General features: G+C 33.2%; 1 protein-coding gene and 1 long non-coding RNA gene across 5 annotated transcripts; one reads left to right on the top strand and one right to left on the bottom strand.

The window, feature by feature from the left end:
- Nucleotides 1–381: 381 nt before the first annotated feature.
- Nucleotides 382–13076, bottom strand: LOC145952264 (ceramide kinase). Of its 4 annotated transcripts, XM_083064562.1 has the most exons (10): nucleotides 12625–13076; nucleotides 10878–11036; nucleotides 10632–10799; nucleotides 10441–10533; nucleotides 9426–9521; nucleotides 6340–6565; nucleotides 5668–5761; nucleotides 4074–4223; nucleotides 2685–2786; nucleotides 740–1139 (listed from the first exon to the last, which is right to left on the bottom strand). In XM_083064562.1, the coding sequence occupies exons 1-10, from the start codon at nucleotides 12796–12798 to the stop codon at nucleotides 755–757; spliced, it is 1647 nt and encodes a 548-aa protein (XP_082920688.1). In that variant the 5' UTR covers nucleotides 12799–13076; the 3' UTR covers nucleotides 740–754. The 4 variants fall into 4 exon arrangements, with proteins under 4 accessions (XP_082920690.1, XP_082920688.1, XP_082920691.1 ...); XM_083064563.1 differs by lacking the exon at nucleotides 740–1139 and having other exon boundaries at nucleotides 2681–2786; XM_083064564.1 differs by lacking the exons at nucleotides 10878–11036; nucleotides 12625–13076 and having other exon boundaries at nucleotides 382–1139; nucleotides 10441–10516; nucleotides 10632–10793.
- On the top strand, nucleotides 1852–9250 carry LOC145952266 (uncharacterized). Its single transcript, XR_014429945.1, has 2 exons — nucleotides 1852–2535; nucleotides 8222–9250. It is a non-coding gene; the product is annotated as an uncharacterized LOC145952266 (long non-coding RNA).
- Nucleotides 13077–14714: the final 1638 nt, after the last annotated feature.

The following is a 14714-nucleotide window of genomic DNA, read 5'->3' as shown; positions in this document are numbered from 1 at the left end:
TCAAGGTTCCTGTTAATGGCATAGCCAAAAACAGTTCCTCAGTTAAAACTTCAGGACCAGTTGCAAACATGCATACAAGGCCTCTAAACACTTGAGCTGAGAGTTGGTGTGCCTGAAAGATCTCTCCATCCACATTCCACACACTCTCATTGCCCGAAGAAGTAAAAGTAAATGCAGGTGTCTGCAAAAGCAAAATAAAATGAGTAAGATAACCATGGTCCTTGGATAAGGTGGTGTGTGTTAGGGAAAAAACTAACCTTGTGATGTTCAACAAACTTAAAATTCAAGGGGCTTTCCCCCTCTTCTCGTAAGTTGAGTCAGGTGCCTGTATCATTCAGTAAGCAAACAGAAAAAGATATTGTTACTAAATGTGTAAGCTATATTTAAATTGTGTGAGATAATGAACCAAGCATATCAAAACAATCAATTAAACCATGTAACAAATGTAAGAGGAGAGCATAGGAATTTAAAATATATTAATTACAAACAAATGAATTGCATCTTTTGTTACACTCAATGTAAAATGCTTTTCATTTCAAAATTTCCACCAACTCAATTAAGTAGACCCTATCCTACATGTAAGCAAATCCGAGTGTCCAACAGATTGATACAATATTGCATCGCCAAGTAGGATTTCCAACATAAGCTAGATAAAGATTCCATTCTTGATGGAAGAAAGAGATGCAAGATTTTCAACAGATATATTGGCTTTGATAATTTCACATGGGCAATGTATGAAGAAGACAGGCAGCGTTTACCATAAATAAGACGCATGAGGACAATCCCTAATCAATATAAGATGAAGAAAACCATCTGACAAGTGTGCATCAGCCACCAATCCATCTGGTGCCTTTTCATTTCTGCAAGAGATTACAGCAGCTCCTACACTAAGAAAGCGTCCTTTGGATCTTGCCCATCTTGTTTCTTCTGAATACAGATGAGGTGTGAGGCTGCAAACTCCAACAGATGCTTGATTTGGTTTTTCGTTACAAACTTTGCAATTAATTCGGCAGATACATCTTTCTGACATGTGTGGAGACCTTAATGCCCATAAAAGATTACCCTGATGATCCCTTTTGGAATTCAAATTGATTTCATTTGATTCCACATCTAGGTATGCTATTTCTGCCTCATATGATCTGAATGATATTCATGCAAAAGAAAGGCCAGGTTAAATAAGCAAGATGTTAAGTGTCAATAATTGAAATAAGTAACACAACCATTAGTTTATGCATACAAAAAATGTCAACTTCAGTCAAATCAATGCTAGTCATGGATACAAAAAATGATGTTTTGAAACTAAGCCTAAGAGATTGCAAGGAAATAAGGAAACTAAGCCTAAGAGATGACCCAGGATACTCTTAAATTATTCTGAAACAATCAAGATATTATTGAATATTTTTCCTATATTACAGCATATATTTTACGAAAATGCATCTCTGAAAGTAGTTCAAACATCAGAAAGCATTCACATAACATAGTCCACCATGTAACAGAATAAGAGATGTGTAACCAAGGTTGTCAATCTCGAGAGTTTACGTAATCTCGTGAAGGCTCCGTAAACTCGTATCGAAAACTCGTCTCGTAAACTCGTAAGAGATTACTCAATAAACAAAATTATAAAAATAATTAAAAATTATATAATAATTAAACATTTTAACTTTATATTAAAGAGTAAAATAACAAATTATATTAATAATAAAATAATTTATTAAATATAGCAAGATTACACTATTCTAATTTATTTATATATATATATATATATAAATATTAGATAATTTATAATACAAATAATTAACAATATACATATAAAAATAAAAATATAACTATTTATACATTAAATATTTTTAATAATAAAAATTTATAGTAGTTAAATAAAATAAAAAATTAAGAAAACAAAATATTTAAGGTCTTATATTAAATTTTGTATTACTTAAAATATTATCTAAATTATAATAATAATAATTAATAATTAATAAAGAGAGGTTACTTTCTAAAAAAAATAATGAAGTAAAAACCCTCTTAACCAAATCAAAACAAAAAATAAAACTTGGCCCATTTGGCCCATATTCCAACCCTAATTATTTTTCCTGCAATGCAACCCTTCCTCAAGCCGTCGCCGCTGCCTTCCCTCTTAGAAGAAGACAGATCTGCAGATGCCGGGGAAGACAGAGCCACTGTCAGAGAGGATAGATCGGCGGAGATTCGTCGGAGAGGAGAGGAGACTCGCGGAGGTGTCGCGCGGAGAGGAAAGGAGACGCGCGGAGGTGTCGCGCGAAGGAGGTGAGGCGCGAAGGAGGAGAGCCGTGGAAGAGGCGCTGCGGAGGTCTGGAGTGGAGAGGAGAGTAGGAGAGGTCTGGTCTGGAGTGAAAGTGCTCTAACACACAACACAAAACGTGCGTTTTGTGTGTGGAAAAAAAAAAACGGTGATCTCTTAATATCGGAGGTAGTCTCGCGAGTTTACACGAGTTTACCCGAGTTCACCGAGATCGCTCCGAGTTCACTAAAAAACGAGTTTACCTCCGAGTTGTACAGGTAAGCTCTTGTAAACTCGTAAACTCGAGTTTACGAGTTGTCACTAGAGATTGACAACCATGTGTGTAACATAAGAAAAGTCTGGAATTCAAGAAAAGACATTAAGCTGAGATAATCAAAGGACAATATCACATCCACTTAGAGATTACCTGTGCCTTAAAAACACCATTGTTCCAGCATAATCATAACGTGTAGGACCCATCCAGCGATACTTCTCACTCTCTGTGATGACATCACCATAAAATCCATACCTGAGGTCAATAACGTAGGATATAAGAATACTAAAGAAATCTATATGATAATTAAGGAATAATATGTAGTATATCCAAGATGATAATACCATTACATGTGTCAATTTGTATAAATTGAAATCAGAGTTTCTTGATACGAAAATTCCCAATTACTATAGGCTTAAAAGTACAAAGCAAAGGCAGAAAAAGCTTTACATTTACATCTCTGATCATAATGTGAAAAGAACCGTGAACATTGGCAAAGTGAGTAGGCAAATGATGCACATTTAAAGATGAATATGGACAAACCTTTGATTAGTTATCATAGCAAAAATGCCATTCAAGATGTAACTATGCAATGAGGGTAACAAATTAAATGTGATTTTATTATATTTTCAGAAGTGTTCTCTATTGTATTCTCACATCTAGGGTCATGTGTAAGTGAATTCAAGGCCCAACCCAAAATTATATTTATTAAACAGGAAATTGGTTAAAATACTAAGAGATCATTACAAATAGATTGGAGGATAAGAGATCCTCCTTGATGAAGTTACCCAGTCCCTAAACATCTCTGAAAGGGAAACCCTTTTTAAAAACCATTAGCTTTACACCAAGTAAAAGCCAATCACTTAGAGGGAACTTAGGACTTCCAAATAGGTTTATTAAGATGTGTTGTGATTTAGGAATTGTGTGTCAATCTTCAGCACACATAACTTTTATTTATAATGAAAATAAAGATTTACATGATAATGATATGATATGATATGATATGCTTAGCTAAGATATGATTCACCCTAATAAATCTCCACAACATCTTAACAAGATGGACAAAACTCAAAGTACAATTAGCAAGCTGAATATCTTAAAGATTCCTGAACAAGACCAGACTAGAAGAAGCTTGTCAGTTTAATTTGCTCAACAGCCATGTAACTTGGTTGTGAACACTCGGTATGTAACCGGTGACAGTTGAACATATTCATTTTCCCTAGTGTCCACAGCATGTCTTCTAGTCCAGGAAAATGATAGAGGGTCAAGTTTCTAGTTAGTGATAATTTTCTTTAACAGGAAAAAAAAATAGAGTAAAAAGCAAAGCATCAAAGCAAATTCCATTGGTTAACTTACAATAATACCAACTACACTGAGCTATAGACATTGAGAAATGTTTGAAAATGAAGCCAAAAAAAGATGCTTGAAAGATTAACATTTGCAACTAAAGTAAGCATAAAGAAGAGTTTGGATTGTATTCTTTTGATAATTAAAGAACACATAATTTGCTTTCAATAGATAATATAAAAAGGTAGAAATTACCCTGAAAAGGAAGCTGCATAGCGCACGTTAGGTTCAACTTCAGATCTAGGAGTTTTTTTCCACCGTACAACTTGTGCTATGTCAAGGTGCACCCTTTTACCAAGGACAATATGCAATGCAGAAGTAATAGGATCTCGAGTTCCAGTTGTACTACAAAATACAGTGTGTTGTATTCAGAATTCCACATAACCCGTGTGAATTGTATATAAAAACTATAAGGATACACAGCAAAATATTGGCTTTAGAAATTTAAATAGCATGTAATTTGCAAAAGTATACGATACATTATCTACAAAAAAACTAGAATATCTATTCAGGGATAAGTTAGTTGTCTAATTGAGGATGTTATCTATTAAGGCATAAAATTGTTCCCAAATTTTATTATATTCTTATTTATTACCTCCTTTAATTAGGAATAGTAGTGTTATTGTATTGATAGGCTTGGGCATGTATCAGTAATACTACACTAATATTTGTATTAGGTCGCAGTTAGTTATGACAGTTTAGTTACCCATTAGTTAGTTAGGAGTTGCCAATAAATAAGAGGGGTTGAGAAGGAGGGGGGTTTTCTTTGGATTTGGGAAATCATTGGGAGAGTACTAGGTCTCTTGAATACTTGGAATGTAACATTTTTACATCAATAAAGATCATTTCCGTCTACAATATGATCCAGTTTCTATCAACTTGACCTGGTTATTATATTGGCATATATAGGACCACTAAGACTATACAGTCACTAGTATCATATCATTACAACACCATATGAATCTAACATCACTATTCAGATCATCCTTTAATTCTTTCCTCTTTCTCTGTCTAAACTTTATAATTTCAACAGTTTGAAACTTTATAGATAGATCGCCATATAACATAAATATGCTTACAGGCATACGTGGAATCAGTGCAGCAACAAGGAATTGTTTCATGAATTGTTATGTGGGCATTTTTATTTGCTAGCAAACCAGAAAAAGATAGTGTTAATGTCTAGTGTCTACATTCAATGTATGTACTATGTAGTGAGTAGTTAATCCCCTAAATTTGGTTACTGTAATTAGGCATCCTTGATTATTGCTGATATATATTTATATATTCAGCTCCTTGTGTGATTGGGACCCTAGCTTTGAATCTATCTCTATTTTTTCTCTTTCAACATGGTAGCAAGGGCTTTAGAGAGGAAACCCAAAAAAGCATGCATACCCATAGATCATTATCCTCTAATGAAAAACTGGTCCAGGTCCAATGCATGAAGTCAGTACTCAATCCCTTTCATTTAGTGAACATAATTAGATCACCTGATAGTCATTATAGCTTGTATTCATTATATGACTAATATATATTCAACTCATTGTGTGTGATTGTGACACTTAACTTATGCATCCATCTGCTAAAAATATATTGTAACAACTAAATGTAATTTATGCAGAACAAGGCAGAATTAAATTTTTGATAGAAGATATTGCAGAAATGGTTTGGTATTTAATGCATGAAAATCAAAGCACATTATATTGAAAAAAAATGCAGTTTCTTTAAATTGATTTTAGATACGACACATCATCTCTTGTGCAGAATGGAAAGTAGGAAGGAAAATAGTTACCAGATTACAATGGCATCAGTTGAACCTGAGGGAATGATTCCAAATCTAAACCACTCGTTGGGAACAGGAAATTCAGCAGCCTTATCTTCAGAATCTACAAAAGCCAAATAAAAATCAAGCATTAATTTGTCATTTCGTTTTCCCTTTTTCTATTAATTGTGGATTTGTATTTCTATAAAGTAAACTAGAGATGTAGAGGGGGGGAAACGGTGGTTGCAGAAACTATCATTTCCCAGGGGTCAAGGTCAATAAAATATGGAAAAACCAACATATTTACTTATTGAAGTGGTACACAATGCAGTTAACAAAGTGTTGGACCGATGACTGTAATTAATGTAGCATTGAAAATATTAGGGGTTGATGCAGCATTGGAAACATAAAGGTCTTAGAAAATAACTATGCTTATTTATTGTCTTTATAAATACAAGTTGAATTTATTCTTTTCCTGTATATTAATACAAACATGCTATGTTTAAATCAGTCAAGCAATTCACAAATAACTTTCTTAATTTATCCTCAAGTCTCTCTTAATCTATTCTCAAGTTTTACAACTCATTTCAATTTTAAAGGCATCCAATAACCAAGAAAATATATAAATGGACGATTCAGAAAGTGATCACAAGTAGAAAACATTTTTTGGAGCAAAATGAAGTGCAGATAAACTGAACTAACTCGAATTTGAGATTCTAGACCCAGATTGTTTTGGACTTGAAATCAAAGGAAACTGGTCTTCATTTTGACTTGAAGTCTCATCAACAATTTGTTCTTCATCAAGAACCAAAGAATCACCATTATCTTTAACCATATGAACAAAATCTGATGGAGTTGGTGGGTAGGGAGCTTTAAACCTGGGAGAAAGAAACCCATTAAGGATTTCATTGAAAAATCCATCACCACCCTGGAACCACCACAGTTAGAACACAATGATTGAAAATAACCAAGGAAAACCACTAGAAAGAACAATGAAACTTGAAAAGTGATTAAGTGGATGCATCTAAAATATCATGGTTTGAAACTTGAAAAATATAGAGTCTCACAAAAATATCAAAAGAATGATTGAGGAATTAGATTCCTAACAAGAATATGCATATAATGTTCTTGGAACTCGCAATGTTGTGCAAGACGTTATAATAAATATCAGATCCAAATGCCAATCTTAATATTGCACATGCTCATTATATCAAAGAAGACATCTTATGACACTGCATCATTTGGTAGAGTATAAGCTAAGTTTTTCATATTCATTTATGGTTTCATAGTTTAGACAACAAACAAAAGAAGAGGTTTGCCTTCAATTGATTTTACTTTTTTTTTTTTTCAATTTGTGAGGTAAGACAAAAACAGAAAAGTGATAGAATGGAACTTTATCAGGACAGAAAAGAAAGTAGAGAAAATAAATGAAGAAAAGTGATGAAATGTGAATTATTCTCAAGTAAAAGTCTCTGGGAATATAGCCATAGATGAACTACAGTAGGACTTACAGTAATTGAGTGACCTTGACCCCTCCCCACTCTAAGAGTCCAATTCAATCCTTTCAAAAAGACAAGATAGCTTTCCTTGTCAATCTCTCCTCCTATTTATAGGGGATATGACTTAGTTCCTCTCTATCTCAACCCAACCACTATCTAATGATCTAACAGATATTAACTGTCAGACACCTAACAAAAAAGCAACTTCAAAAATTAAAGTTCTCATTGTCAGCAAAAAGCAACTATAATCATACCATGTTAAACTTTGCCTACAGTTTCGTAGCTGGTCCCAGGCCAAGGTAAAAGAAGAGAGTTGTGTCAGGCCCTCAGTTGCCACTCCTCCTCCATCTTTATTTCTTGATTTTGTTCTTGTCTCTAAGTACCCTTTCTATTTGATTTTTGCAAGACATCTAACTTGTAGCATAAATTGTTCAAAAACCTTTACTTTTGATTCTTTCCTTTTACAAGACCAAAGTACAAAGCAGACAATTGGTACAGGATATGAGTTACATGGGCCTTGTTACCTTCACTCTTCATCCTCAGTTTCTTGCACCATTACATAGTCTCATAGTCTTTTTCGTTGTCATTTGGTTATCTGAGTCTTAAAAACTTAAAAGAAAATGGTTCCTCATCTTTCTCATTTATAGTTCTTGGGAGTGTGAATCCTCTTAGCATGGAAAACATGTCCCCTCTTCTTTCCTCTGCATTGTCCAATCACAAGCTCACACTCCTTTTGATGTTATTCGTTTCTAATGTATGGGGTCCAAGTCATATCCCTTCTGTTTAGGACATAGGTAGACGGGTTTTCTAGATTTATGTGAATTTTCTTAATTAAGATCAAAATTATTTGGCATGTCTCAAAATTTCTTCTAAGAAATCCAAAATAAGTTTGGTAATTCTATTCATTTTATGTAGTGATAATGCAAAAGAATATTTCTCAGCTCCTTTTAATTATTATTTATTGCTAACAATGGAGTAATGCATTAATATAATAAAATGGTATTTTTGAACACCATCATATGATGGAAACAGCGGTATTTTGTTCATATGTGCTAAAGTTTTGGGTGATGTTGTTTTTACTGCAGGTTTTTCAATAAACAGAACGTCATCTTTTGCTATTCAAGAGAAGGTTCCTGATTTTATATTGTTTCCTAATGAACCATTGTTCCATATCCCTCCTTGAGTTTATGGCTGCATTTGCTTCATGATCTTACTCCAAGACTTGATAAACTGCATACTCATGCTGTGAAGTGTGTTTTCTTTGGTATTCAAGAATACAGATGGGGGTATGATAAGAACCTTGGAGAACCACACCACCAAAGCTAACTATAGTACAATGAGATGTTGTTGTTAGGATTTTGAGATACATTAAAGAATCCCCCAAAAGAGGTTTAGTATACACAGACTCTATTTGTGTATACTAAACATATAGGTCATTACGATATTGTTGCATACACATGCAGATTGAGCAAGTTACCCAACCGACAAATGGTCCACATTGGGATATTGTATCCTTATTGGAGATAATTTAATTTCATGGAAGAGTAAGGAGCAGAATGTTAGTCAGATTCAATACAGAGACTGAGTATCAAGCTACAGCTCTCACCACATGCGAGCTCATATGGCTGAAACACATCCAAGAATTGTGTTTCTATGAACTAGGCACTATGAATTTCCTATATAATAACCAAGCAACCTTGCACATTGCCTCAAATGCAATCTTTTATGAGCAGACTAAGCATATTGAATACAATTGTCTTGTTATAGACAAGAAGGTTATGTCTGGAGAAATTACTACTTCATTTTGTTGGTTTTAATGAGCAGTTAGCAGATATTTTCACAAAGTCTCTTCTAGGACCGAGAATAGCTTACATATGTTGCAAGCTTGATGCATTCAACCTATATGCTCCAAGTTGAGGGCAGTTTTGAGATATTATGTAGATTACAAAGATAGATTAAGAGATATGATAGAAATTTGATTTACTTGACTTTGTTCCTATTTATATCAGATATAATTTGTATTTAGGTAGAAAGCATATTTTAGGAGATTTTTTGTACATTGTGTAATCAGGATCATATTTTCTCATATCTTCATATTTACCTCCATTCATGAATCCTTTGTACAGTTTAATCAATTAGAAATATACATATTTTTTCAATTGTTTCCTCTGGTCTCAAGTATATCATACTGAGTGTTATCAGCATAAAAAATTCAGTATAATAAGGTATTACAAAGTTATTTCCAGTCCAGTTCAATCAGAATGTAAAAGAAGGGAATTAAGTTCTTACAACGGCTACAACACCATCATATGATTTAAGCTCCATATTTGTTATAGAAGAAGACATCACATCAAATGCCTCTCCTGCTCTCTCTGTCACAATCACCTAGCAAAGAAAATAAAATTTATTACTAGGATACTGAACGATAATCTAATTTGATTATCAGTTGCCACTTAATATTAGCATAAAGCCAAGATCTCTTGCTCTAATTTGCTGTAACAGAGCAAACAATAACTTCAGGCATGATATGAATAGATATATATTAAACACATATACATGCAGATCCAAATGTAGGGAAGTACCTAAGCTGAGCATAGTTTAAAGCCAATCACCTCAATCTAATTCAATCAAAATATATCAATTTTGAGCAAAAGCTCAAACATAAGTTCTCAATTTTAATTGTGCTAAAACAGGTAGAGCGTAACAGTAAGATCATTTGAAGAAACAAAGGCACACAAAATTGTACATTACTTCATTCTCCCCTCTCCAAAATATTAATACCCATTTTCATCTAATAAATTTCTTTTTGCTAATTATCAACAAAATCATGTTGTTTTTGTTATTTATATTCTTAATTCTTAAATATACATAACAAATCAGCCTCTATTTAATCACTGGTGGTTTTATTTGTTAATGGCACTAGTCATAAGCAATAGGATTGACACGCGAAGACAAGTACAACAAACAAGCAACATGTTATTCTAAAATGAAAAATTAGAATATTCATCCTTGTGAACTTCAGAAAGTAAAAAATACAAAAAGAATGATTACTTATTAAACTCCATAAGTTAACACCATGAAATTAATAGAAATATAGTTATTTATTTCAGTTGCAACTGCTGACCACCATCCAAAAATAAGATTTTAAAAGCTATTGAGCAAGGAGTTGATGGCCCATTTGAAGTCTTGGTATGAGTTTCTTAAGCAAAATATAGTGGATGGGACTTAAACATATATAAACATAGCAATGATAGTTTGTCAGTAGCTATCCATTTAGAAAATCGCTAGAGATGCTAAATTTCACCTTTGTTTCTACTTTAGCGCGAGAGAATATAGGAGCCACAGCTTCCCAGGTTTTACAGCCTTTACCTTTCCCACTCCTTGGATGAACAAAAACCTAATGAATCAGAAATAATCTCTGGGAAAAGTTCATTTTAATTAATCAATAAAAGTAAAAGGAAAAATTATAAATGTTTGACCAATAGTAGAGCATACCAAAAGATTCTTTGGTCTTCCAACTTCATGTCTCAATGAAGCATTAAGTTGATTTACCCACATCTGACATGTTTGCAAATTTTTATGACCAAAAGTATATTCAGCCAGGATCCACTGTGAAGGTTGATTCTTGCTCCTTGTAAAACCATGTACAGTAAAACGGTACATCTGCATAATTGTAAGATAAACATTATAAACCTATAAAGGAATATAATTGCCTAACCAAGAACAAGAACAAGAGCAAACCTCCATTTCTTCACCTAAAAGTAGACATTCAGTAGCAGGAGGGAAATTCGATATGTGAATTGAACCATGATCGCTTAACTCAACGGCATATATGTCAGAAAGTTTGATCTCAGTAGCAACCTTAGAAAAACATTTAATGCCTAAACAAGTTGAAACATCCTGTTGTTCCATTGAACATATAAGAAAAATAGTATTAGATGAAACCCAAACTATATGCTCATTACAGTAGTTATCAGTTTAAAAATTATCCTATAGCCTATAAGGTCATTCTTAAGAAAGTGGATTGGAGCCAAACTCAATCTTACAAAATTGATTTGTAAGGTAAAGATTGTTGTTCACTTATAAACACTAATTTGACCATACCAGTAGTCAATATGAGATCATTATACCAACTTATTAAAAATATATATAAGTAAAAATGAAAAATAAAACAACCAAACAAACCATGACAATAATGAAATGCAAGAAGAAATTTAATGACAAGGGAAACTCTGCCATATTTTATTTGGATAGGAAAAATGATTGGAAATTTTTTTTTCATATTGTAATCACTTGACAATTGTAATACTTTATTGTGCTCTGCACCAGATAGCGTGGCTGTTTGGTTGTAATAAAAATTTATACATGGTCAGATATAATATAACACAACTATAAGGCCGTCCTATTTTATATTATATATCAGACCCTGTAGCTGTTGTTCTATTTTAACAAGAATTACATGTTATATAATTTGTTTTACTTTATATGAATCTTTGTGAGCATTTGGCTATCTATTGAGATCACCATTCATATGGAATGTATTTCTCCCATCATTTTTTACAGATTTAGGTTTCAGTTGCAGAGAAAGAATAAAGTATTTTCATGATTCTCAACTTGTTCATGGTTGTTTTTTCACATTTTGTCATGTCTTAAGAGCTATAAAAATTCTGATCATGAAAGTGGTTGTAAGTGTTGCCTTGAACATGGATGATCTCACATTGACTGTTCCCATAACTAATTTTGGACGCTGCACTTGGTCCCTCCTAGTATTATCCTGTTGCATGAAATGACTCCCATAGTGGTTTCTACAAACTAAATGGTAGCAAAAGCTCAAACTTCCATTCCATGAAAACAGCCAACAAACCCATCCCTTACCCACATATTTGGCTCCTCACTCAAACTCTACCTTCAAAGTTCACACCTCATCCATCAAGGATGCATTTCATCAAACACAGTCACAAGCAGGTTCAGAGTCAAAGGCAATATCCAACTCAAAGTTATGAGAACTCGAGCATGGTACCTGTAGGTACATACTCACTTTTTACAGTTTTATTACGAGAATTCCATCAAAGAGAACCCAATATGTGGTATGTGGTAGGGATACAGAGTATGCAGAGTTATTGAGAGAATTGTGAAACTATGATTCGATGCAATCACCACCAAGCCGACTCAAGGGTAAGCTACTAATGCTTAAACTTTAGGTTCACCAAAAAAAATTGCTATTAATTTTTATAAAGGAAAAATGCTACACAAAAAAAGTCTTATATATTGACAAAAGACCTATGACCTATCATACACCATTCTTATTAAAAGAAAATAATTCTCCTTCAAAATTTGCTTTAGGTCACACTAACAGTTGCACCGACTCTGATCACCACATCCATAATCTAAACTTGGGGTGAGATAAATGAACCACCCCATTAAACAAAATCACCAGACAAGCCAGAAATTTTCACAAACACGTTAGAGGCAATGAAATGGGACTTACATTATCCAATGATTCCACCAATTTCCACGACAACCTATCTGAGTTGAAGGTGAGGATGACCTCCCCAACGTGATCCAACGAAAGGGTGGAGCTCAAAATGGAAGCTTCACCATCAAAAGGTGAAGCTGTGAGAGATATGTTTCCCACAACACAATCGTTTCCTTCTCTCTCCATTCACAACGGAAGAAGAGTCAAGGAAACGAGATGATATGTTTACCCGAAGAAGAAAATTTCAAAGTTATGGAAAGGTTGAAAGTGGCATCAACAAGATGAAAAAGGACAACGATGTAGCGTTTGGAAAGTGCAAGGAAGGTGCAAGGGAAAATCTTTTATTGTGGTTTTGTTAGGTGTTCTGTTTTAGTTTTTTTTTTTCCAACAGAACTTGTGGGTAGAAGCATTGACTCGATTTAGCGCATGCCACAAAATTTGACACCAAGATTGAACTGAATATTCTGTTGCCAAAGATTGCCTTGGAAATGTGAATGGTTATTATTCTTTCTTGCAATTTTTTATGCTACAAAAAAAGCCATGATGATGCTGTTTTGGTAATTCTAACACGAGTGAATAAATATGAATAAAGAAAGAAATTTCTTGCAATTTTTTATGCTACAAAAAAAGCCATGATGATGCTGTTTTGGTAATTCTAACACGAGTGAATAAATATGAATAAAGAAAGAAATAAGTTGCGTGCCTTTTTTATTTTCATCATGTTAAAATTCTTATTTGGTCTTTTATAATGTTTTTTTTTTTCAATTTAGTCTCACTTTAATTTTTAGTTTTAATTTAGTCCCAATAATTTAAATTATTTTAATTTGGGACTTCCGTCCAAATAATTAAAACGGAGTTAATTATTGGCCACGTGGATGTCAGGTGGATGTCACGTAGATGCGTAGATGGATGCCAAATTACTTGAATACACCTGGAACCAGAACGACCCGTTCTGGTTCTAGAATGGTCGATAATTATAATTCACAGTTGTGAATCGTGCACGGAAAAAGACCCAAGATACAAAGTATTTCAAACACTAGATTTGGTAATATTGTTAATGGAGATTAATAACTTCAATTGCTAAACATTTGAGTTATACAGTGTATCATTAAGGACGATGCAGTGTATCACTAAGGACAATGGTAGCAAGTTTTATTTCCAAATTAATACTATACAGTCAAGGATGAAACGAAACGATGTTTTCCCTTGAAGTCATTGACGATGTACCCCAACAATAACAATCTGTTCTTGAGGAGGTACAACCTGAATTTTTGTAGTTTAGGATTTCCCTTCAGCAAACCCGGATGATTTCCTTTCTCAGTAATTTCTTTGAACTTTTTTAGTATATGTTATGTTCTGAATTTTTATTTTCAGTTTCTGAACCATGTTTCTGTCTTTGAATTTATGATATGTTATGAATTTTTATTTTCAATTTTTGAATCACATTACGGCAAGTTGGCGTTCCAGAATGGCCCGTTCTGGTTTCAAAACGGCCCGTTCTGGATTCAGAACTGGTGTGTTAAATTTGCATTTGGAACGGTCCGTTCCAGTTACAAAATTAACACATAACATGTGCAAGCAAAACGAGCATCCACCTATGCATTTACGTGGCATCCACCTGGCATCCACGTGGCCAACAGTTAACTCCGTTTTAAATCATTTGGGCAGAAGTCCCAAATTGCAATAATTTAAATTATTGGAGACCAAATTGAAATCAAAAATTAAAGTGGGACTAAATTAAAACAAAAAATATTATAAAGGACCAAATAAGAGTTTTAACCTTTTTCATTATGACTGCTAAAGGGGGAAGAGGCACTCTTGTCTCAATATTTAAAAAAAATAAAAGTGTGAAAAATTAAAACAATTACTATTTTTATAGAAAAAACTGTGAAACACGATTTTACAACTATTTACAGTTATTTTGTTTTAATTGTAACTTTTTTAATTTTATTATTTAACTAACAAATAATAAATACTAAGAGATAAAAATGTCAAATAAAATATATATAAGAAAATGAGAAATTATGTTTATATATAGATATAAATTATAATAGAGGGAAATAAAAAAAGCACTATGCAGCTCTCTATTTAAAAAATATATA

This window comes from Cajanus cajan, chromosome 10 (genome assembly GCF_000230855.2).
Source record: "Cajanus cajan strain Asha chromosome 10, NIPB_CcT2T_4, whole genome shotgun sequence".
NCBI lineage: Eukaryota > Viridiplantae > Streptophyta > Magnoliopsida > Fabales > Fabaceae > Cajanus > Cajanus cajan.
Note: the sequence above shows the minus strand (reverse complement) of the source record. Positions and strands in the feature narration are given on the sequence as shown.

Bases quoted from the DNA above. Each gene is read 5' to 3' on its own strand.
- LOC145952264 (XM_083064562.1), bottom strand. From the start codon at position 12,798: ATGGAGAGAGAAGGAAACGATTGTGTTGTGGGAAACATATCTCTCACA. The intron at 10,800-10,877 runs GTTTGCTCTTGT...ACAATTATGCAG, and splicing joins TTTTAGGTGAAGAAATGGAG to ATGTACCGTTTTACTGTACA. The intron at 2,787-4,073 runs GTAATTTCTACC...TATTGACCTCAG, and splicing joins TATGCAGCTTCCTTTTCAGG to GTATGGATTTTATGGTGATG.